We start from the raw sequence: 9,018 nt of genomic DNA on the forward strand, positions 1-9,018 counted from the left end.
TACTGACGGCCGTGCTGGCCAATCACTGGGTAGACGATGACTGCGCAGCTGGAGACGGTCCAGCCCGTCTTCTCTCTCTGCTGGGTGGACATTTTGACCTGGTCCTGCAGTCCTGTCGATCAGGTCACAGGGTCCCCGAGCCCTCCATGTTCAGCGCTGCTCTGCAGCACCTGGGAGTGACATCACAACAGGTACACTGTTAATATCAAATATCTTCTAATCTGGCACAAACATCCACTCAGACTTAAGGATGAAATCATTTGATTGTGGTGGTCAAAGGTCAAGGTCACGGTGACCTTGCATTTACCTCATTCTTTTGAAGGCGATGTCTCAAGAACACCTTGAGGAAATGTATTTAAATTTGGCACAAACGTCCACTCAGAGTCAACGATGAGCTGATTAAAATTTGGTGTTCAAAGGTCAATGTCACGGTGACTTTGCATCCATTTAATTGTCTTGAACACATATCTGAAAATGACCTTAAGGGAATTTTGTCAAGTTTGGCACAAATGTCCACTTGGACTCAAGAATAGACTGAATCTGGTAGTTGAAAGTCAAAGGTCAAGGTCATGGTGACCTCATAAAACACCTTTTTCTTCCATTACTCGAGAATTCATACGTTCAAATTTCACACAAATGTCTAACAGGATAAAATTAAATATTTGGCATTTTACACCCAAAAGGTCAAAGGCCAACATCACAGTGACATCATCATGTATGGTGCCATAAGACACATAATTTTTCAAAACTAATCTGTAATATTTAAGTGTAACTTGAGTGGTGCGTGTAGGCATACAACCACGTGGATGTCTGACTGTGGCAGATACCAAACTTTTGAACGGTAGTGTATAAAACTGTTTATTGTGGAAAAACCTCCCTAAAAAACAACCAGTACAGTGAGGTGAGCCTGTGATTCTCATTTCAGGCTCTGTGGCTGGATGCAGATGAGGACGGTGTGAAGGCAGCAGAGCGAGCGGGGATAAAGGCCATCTTGGTGGAAAATCTGGATGACGCACTGAAAAAACTAGCCATCTTTACTGGGGTTCAGGTTTGGACTAATACAGTTTTATCTTTATACTTTAGAGAAAGGAAAACGAATAACTGGACGCTGAGTTGTACCGTGTCTTGTGTCTTTTTCTGTACCTGTGTATCTTGTGTTTTTGTTCCCCTACTGCACTACATATGAGTAGCTGACGAAAATAATAAATAATAATAATACTTTAATCATATGAACAAAAACAAAACAAAAATTCCCCTAAAACTGCACAATATGCAAGACAAGAAGTTGAATATTTCCTTGTCTTCCCACTTATATTTTCGGACTGTCTGTCCATCCCATTCTCGTGAAAACGAAATCTCATGGACTTTCTTCAAATTTGGCACAAACATCCAATTTGAGTCAAGGATTAACTAATTAGTTAAGGGTGATAAAAGGTCATGGTCACTTTGACCACGTGTTTGTCTCATTCTCATGAATGCAATATCCTAGGAACACCTTGCAGGAATTTCTTGAAATTTGGCACAAACGTCCACTTGGTCTCAAGAATGAAATGATTAGAATTTGGTGGTCAAAGGGCAAGGTCACTGTGACCTTCCGTCCGTCTTATTCTCATTAAGGCAACATCTCAAAAACAACGTGATGGATCTTTTAATCAAAGTCGGCACAAACGTTCCCCTCGCGTCCATCTCATTTTTATGAATGTGATATCTCAAGAACACCTTGAGGGGATTTTAAAAAAATTTTGGCACAAATGTTTACTTGGACTTAAGGATGAAGTGATCAAAATAAACTGTGTACCAGTGCATATAAAATAAAAAATACTAACAATAAAAAATAGATTAATTAATATTGATGACGATGATAATAATAATAAATAAATGTCAGCATGATAACAAATGTGTGTGTGTGTGTGTGTGTGTGTGTGTGTGTGTGTTTCAGCCTGTTGCAGCACAGAGTCCTCCACCATCCTGCAGCCCTGACGACGTGTCTCACGGATACATCACCATCAGGGTAATATTCTGTATCAGCATCAATACTGAACCTGTAATCTCTATAAGAAATGAAGTAAGACACGCTGGAAATGTTTTCTTGTGGCACTAAAGGGAAAAGTCACCATCTTTTTAGCGGATGTTGACTCAGGGTTGATGGTAAATTGAAGCGATAAATTCTCCTGTGTGTGCTTTATTGACTGAAGAAGCTGAGTTCTGCACAGACAGTTCCTACATGTACCATGATGCATTGCACGAGAGAACAACTGCCCATGCTGAATTTTTTTTTGCAGCAGAAAAAAACCCCACCCAAACCTTTAAATTATTATTTTTTAAATAGAAAAAAAATTGCCTAAAAAACTAAAATTAAAAAAAGGAAAAGAGGCCCTTGAAATTCTAAATAATAAAAAAAACTCCCTCAAAATTAGGAAAAAAAATTAAAAAAAATAAAAATGAAGCACACCACAAAATTCTCTCAAAATTATTCAAACATTGAGGGGGGATTATCTCCAAAACTCCAAATTATTTAATACAGCACGCACCCATTTATTTAATTATTCAAACTACTACATTTATCAGCAACACTGACATCCACATAAAAGGTGGCAAAATTTTCCTTTAATACTAACAATTCCTGTGTGTGTGTGTGTTTCAGCCTGGTGTGAGGACTCATTATGTTGAAATGGGATCAGGTCCACCTGTTCTGCTGTGTCACGGCTTCCCTGAGAGCTGGTACTCCTGGAGGTACCAGGTAATGTGTTAACGGGGGGGAGGAAGTATTCACATCTTCCATTTGAGTAAAAGTACTTACCACGCTTTGACAAGTCAAAGTCCTCCACTGAAAATGTTTCTTAAGTAAAACTAAGTAAGTATGATCAGGAAAATTTTTTATATTATGCAGAAATCTGTAAAGTAACTAAAGCGTTCAGATGAACGTAGTGAAGTAAAAAGTACAATATATCCCTGTAGTGGAGTAGTGGAGTAAAATGTGACATGAAAAGAAAAGAATCAGGAAAATGCAAGTACAAGATACTTTTCTTAAGTCGAAAATACTAAAACAACAGCACTAAAATACTCAGTGACAAGTAAATGCTTCATGTCTGTTGACTGTAAAAATCTTACTTTTTAAAGTAAATAAAGCTATGAGATAAATGTACTACAGTAAATGTATTTAGAAGTATAAAGTATCAGTTTTTGGCATGTTTTTGTTTTTTTTCTACCTCTGTGTGTTGACGTGGCGCGCTCTCTGGTAGATTCCCGCCCTGGCAGCAGCCGGCTTCAGGGTGTTGGCTCTGGACATGAAGGGATACGGAGAGTCCACAGCGCCCCCAGGTGACCTACCAATCAAAAACACATCTTAACATTTCCAAATAATTCAGAGATAAATAAAATAAAATAAATGTGTCTTTTTTTTTTTTTTCCACTGACAGACATCGAGGAATATTCTCAGGAGCAGATTTGCAAGGTACAAATTCACCAACTTACTTTTCACAGTATGACAATTATTATTTATGCACCCATAGAATAATATTAAATGCTGTAAAACATTTTACTCTTTTACAGGATTTAATCACATTTTTGGACAAAATGGTGAGTAAACAGCACTTTACGCACATTAATGTTAAGTGATTTTTTTGGGTGTTGTAGTGTTGAATAGTCCAGACTCAGTGGCAACAAACTCAGATTTTTGCTTAAAAAAATGTTTATTTGATTTGTAATAAAATAAATTGCCAAATAGTTTTACAAGAATGTCTGCAGCAATATGTTGATTAATAGACTGATTGACAGGCAATTAACTGCCAACAATTTTTGATTTTTTTTCCCCTGTATTAAGGGGAAAAAAAGTATTTAAGTTGTTTTGGTTTCATTTTTTCATTTCTTGAAATAATTTTGAGATTTTCTCTAAATAACTGAAGGATTTCTTGGATGTTTTTTTCCAAATAATTTTGAAAATTTTTTAAATGCTTCTTTCCTTTTTTTAAAAAAATAATTTTGAGTTTTCTGGGTGTTTTGTGTGTGTGTGTTTTTTTTAAAAAAAAGATTTTTCTGCATGAGGTAATTGTATTATTAATACTTTAGTATACTTCCATGATTATACTTTTACTTAAGTAACATTCTCAATGCAGGACTTTCATCTGTAACAGATTGCTTTTTCAACGTGGTATTAATACTTTTATTTAAGTAATACATTGTTACACAAATAGTTTGTATTTGATTGCAAAGTGAAATTAAGGTACAGGTGTTTTGCTCACATGTGTTTGTTGTCCATGTGGCCTCTCGCAGTCGATACCGCGGGTCACCCTGGTGGGTCACGACTGGGGCGGCGCTCTGGTGTGGACGCTGGCGAGTTGGTACCCTGAGAGAGTCAGGTAAACACAGATTCAGGGACGCTCCACAAATAATTCATCATGCAGTAACACGTGTTTGTTGTTGTGTGAAGTGCGGTGGTGTCCCTCAACACTCCGATGTTCTCCGTGGATCCCTCTGAGAGTTTTTCAGAGAAACTGAAGGCGATTCCCATATTTGACTACCAGCTCTACTTCCAAAAAGTGGTGAGTCTGTCTTTAGCACACTTACGCATTAATCATCCTGTCGAAGTACATTTATATACTTTTACTCTAGTCGGGCTTTCAATGCAGGCCTTTTGCTTGCAGTGGAGTACTACCGCAATGTGGTATTAGTACTTCTATTTCAGCTGAAGATGTCAATACTTCACCTGCTGGTTTCTGGTTTTATGGCGCCCTCTGGTGGACATTAGCAAGAAGTACAATCTGAGCTGCAGACAAACACACAAATTATAACATATTTACAGTTTGTTCCTCTAATTTTAATATTTTAATGTAAATGTATTATGTAATATACCAATTATATAACTTATTTCAAAATACTACATGTATGTTTTTCTATTTGTTGTAATAATCCCTTGTCCTGCGTTTATTTATTTATTTAGCCTATTGCCAGCAGATTTATTGATATTGACTCTTAAACCACAAGTTTTTTTTATTTTTTATTTATTTACATATTTATTTATTTTTTGACAAGCTATATTTGTTGATATTGGCTCGTAAACTGAAACAGTTTTTAATTAATTAATTTATTTACCAGCTATACATATTACCATTGACTTCTTAAACATTTTTTTTTATCCTTCTAGTATTAATGGACTGATGCACTATGACTGTGCACTGATGTATTATCTAATAGACCTACCTTTTTTTATGTAATTTATTTTAAAAGTTTTATTTTAATTTTTGAAATGGCTAAGCACCTATATGTTACATGTTATTAATTATTATTATTATTATTACTGTTTTGCCATCTATATTTACTGATATTGACATGGATCATATTGATTTGTTGTTGTTGTGCTAACCACGTTATGTGATATTTATTTGTACTCATCATCATCACCACCATCACCATCAAGTAAAAGGTACAGCACAGTTAAAAAAAAACAAAAAACATAATTATAATAATAACGTGTGTGTGTGTGTGTGTGTGTGTGTGTGTTGTAGGGCGTAGCCGAGGCCGAGCTGGAGGGAGACTTGGAGAGAACGTTCAAGATTTTCTTTTTCAGCAGTGCTGAAGCTGTGAGGATACGCACGCACGCACGCACGCACGCACGCACGCACGCACGCACGCACGCACGCACGCACGCACACACCATGCAGAATAAGTTGTGTGAAACAATCTGAGTAAATGAGTGTTTCCTCTCAGGCGCAGCGTCCTGCTCTCAGCACTGCAGGAGTCTGTGCTCGAGGTGAGACTCGATCCTAAAAACACATATCAAAACGTTCACAGACTCTTTTTTAAAGGACTTTTTTGGGGTTCTATTTCTGTTTGGGAAATTTTATTGCATTTTTGCATTTTTATGTTCTTTTTAAATTTTTCTTTAAATAATGTTGAGTGAATTTAGGTTTTTGTTTCTTTAACATTTTTTTAAATATAATTTTGTATTTGAAAAAAAATCATAATTTTTTTTTTAATTTAGGGGGAATATTTTTTCATTTTATAACAATTCTAATTTTGGGGGGTATTCTTTCACATTTTTAAAAATACTTTTGAGTCTGTTAATAACTGTGCATGTGTGTGTATGTGTGGTGTGTGTGTGTTTATGTGTGTTACAGGTGGTCTGTTTGTGGGTCTGCCGCAGCAGATTCCCCGCAGCTCCATGCTGACGGAGGCCGATCTGCAGTTTTATGTCAGCCAGTACAGAGAGCGAGGCTTCAGGTCGTTCACAAAACTTCATTCACATTTCATCCAGCTTTCTCGCTCTTGCACAAAATTTTTGTCTAAAACTGAAAACATGTTCACTGTGTACGGAGACAGATTTGTGTCAAAATTACTCATGTGAACAGATCAACACTTCGTGTGTGTCATCTGTAAATATAGACAACTTCCAGAAATACCCCCCAAAAAATGCCAACTAGAATATTTTGCAAATATAAAACAGAAATACACAAATTTTACGAATAAAGACAAAAAATACCCGTAAATGCATTTATATGTAATTTACAAATGAATGATTTTTAAAAAATAAATAATTTAGAGAGTTAGTTATTTATTATTATTATCATTACATTCATTCATCCATTCATTTTTTAAATTCATTTTGAGTTTTGAGTATTATTTTCCTTTTAAAAAAATATTTTTAAGTTTTTGATATTTTTTTTAATCATTGAGGTTTTGGATATTTTTTCCATTTGTTTTTAGCAACTCTGTGTTGTTTTTATTGTTGTTGTTTTTTTTCTTTTTCTAAGTTTTTGTTCTTTCTAGGGTTAGGGTTTCTGATTCTGTTTTTATTTCCTTTAAATCATTTTGAGTTTTGGGGATATATTTTTCTTTTTTTTTCATATAATTTTGAGTTTTTTGTTGGTCTTTTTTTCTCATTTTTATAAATTAAAACGTTTTCTTTTGTGAATCTTAGTTATATATTTGTTGATTTGCAATTAACACACTTTTTATTTATTATTCTTTTTTTGGAATTTGTGGATTTGCAGATTTATTTTAAATTATTGAAATATTTGAGTTGATATATTGTTTTTGCATTTGTGGAAGTTGTTTTATATTCACAGATTACACATAGCTGCTGTTGCCTGCTTTTGTTTTTTGTAATATATATACATATTAAAAATTGACATGTATGTAAAGCACTTTGTTGTTGTTTTTATTTCACAGGAGACCGTTGAACTGGTACAGAAATGGGGACGCGAACTGGAGGTGGATGTGTTCTCATCCCACTGGGAAGGTTTGTGACACACTGAACAAACAAAAAGCTGCACACACACTAAAACTGTCTTTCTACCTGCAAGCTTTTTCTCACAAAATGACGACAACAACAAAAACAACAACAACAACAACATAAAGGCCCCAGTTTTTCTCGGTTGTCCTTTTTCTGCAGCTGAAAGAGTGTGAATGTGCAGCGTCAGACTCACCTGCTGCTCTCTGTCCTGAGCTCCTGCAGCAGCTGCAGCCCGATTAGCTCTGGACCTCAGTTACCAAATTAAAAGCAGCTGCTCTGCAGCAGATTGTTGTCACAGTGATTTTGTTTCTCCATCAGATGAAAATCACTTTCAAGTCAAATTTAGCAGCTTTGAAGGACAACTCTGGTGGTGCTGTCCCACTTCCTGTTTGGGACTTTCACATCAAAGGTCACTGTATGGACATACATTTGTCCCAAAATGATCTGAGGGAACAGAATAACAACAATCTGTGTCAATGTGGACTCTGTGAATGAGTATGGGAGTAACAAAAATAATCCCCTGTGTGTGTGTGTGTGTGTGTGTGTGTGTTAGCTGCTGATGCCGGCGCTGATGGTGACGGCAGGTAAAGACCCGGTGCTGCTTCCGGCCCTGACCAAAGGGATGGAGGACATGGTGAGAGATGATTATAGATTTTTGGAAATTAATTTGAAGGAGGTATTTTTCTTTTTTGTATAACTTCTGTAAATATTTTTAAGGATGTTTTTCTTATTATTTTTTTCTCTTTTTCCTGTTTTTTAAAAATAATTTTGAGTTTTAGGGTGTTTTTAAAGATTTGTCTGCATTGGGCACTTTAATTTTTAATACTTCAGTAAAGAAAGATAAAAGACAGAAAATGTTTACACAGATGCCTGTGTGTGTGTGTGTGTGTGTGTGTGTGTGTGTGTATCTGTGCACTGCAGATCCCCAACCTGAGCAGAGGACACATTGAGGACTGTGGACACTGGACTCAGATGGAAAAGCCAGCGGAGACAAACCGCATCCTGATATCATGGCTTGCAGAGGCGCTCAGGGAGGCCAGAGACGTTACCATGGCACCCAAACTGTGAGGAGCCATAAACAGCTAATCAACGAATTGATTAGTGGAAGAAAATTCATTCACAGCAACGCCTTTTTTTAAAAAAAATAAATATATATAATCCAGGGTTCCCATGTCTTCATGAACAAAATGTCAAAACTTTTCCATGACTTTTCAAGGACCCAATTTTTTGTGTTTTCTATAAAAATCAGTGTAAAAATCACCTACAATACAATGACAAAGAGACATAAAATCACTTAAGAAAAAAACAAAATGTCCAAAAAAGACACAAAATGACTCTAAAAGGACACTATGTAATCACAAGGACACAAAATGACTAAAAGAAGAGAAGAAATGACCAAAAAATTAGACAGGACAACCACAAAGTGACACAAAATAACCAAAAAAATCATGCAACTACTTCAAATAAACTTCAAAAACATAACAGAAGCAAACAATTAAAACAGGCATACCTTTATTTTTTTAGAGCTCAACAGTGGCACTCAGAATATTGCAACTATTTTAATTTATTAATTTATTCTAAAATATAAACAATACCATTAATATCCTCTGGAATTAATTCCAAATATAAAAGTCGCTGTGAAAATGTGAAATAATCCTAAATACATGCAAACTTTCTCTTATCATGTTTTGACTTCAGCTTAAAAGCTCATGGGATGTTCTTTCTGGTAAATGTATGTAAAATATTACATTTTGATTTCTTGTAATACACGAACTTTTCTAAGAATT

At 35.5% G+C, this 9,018-nt stretch overlaps 1 protein-coding gene across 1 annotated transcript; it reads left to right on the forward strand.

Annotated features, from left to right (window-relative positions):
• Window positions 1-5: 5 nt before the first annotated feature.
• Window positions 6-8,650, forward strand: ephx2 (epoxide hydrolase 2, cytoplasmic; the record flags this gene model as incomplete). Its single annotated transcript, XM_042482350.1, has 15 exons — window positions 6-191; window positions 926-1,048; window positions 1,940-2,011; window positions 2,645-2,740; window positions 3,243-3,321; window positions 3,420-3,454; window positions 3,553-3,579; window positions 4,273-4,358; window positions 4,430-4,541; window positions 5,505-5,579; window positions 5,707-5,749; window positions 6,117-6,219; window positions 7,168-7,237; window positions 7,785-7,865; window positions 8,153-8,650. Coding segments are annotated over 15 exons (1,335 nt in total), but the record flags the coding sequence as incomplete, so codon positions are not given.
• Between the last annotated feature and the right edge of the window lie 368 nt (window positions 8,651-9,018).

The sequence above is a fragment of the Plectropomus leopardus genome, unplaced genomic scaffold, assembly GCF_008729295.1.
Source record: "Plectropomus leopardus isolate mb unplaced genomic scaffold, YSFRI_Pleo_2.0 unplaced_scaffold4439, whole genome shotgun sequence".
Lineage (NCBI taxonomy): Eukaryota > Metazoa > Chordata > Actinopteri > Perciformes > Serranidae > Plectropomus > Plectropomus leopardus.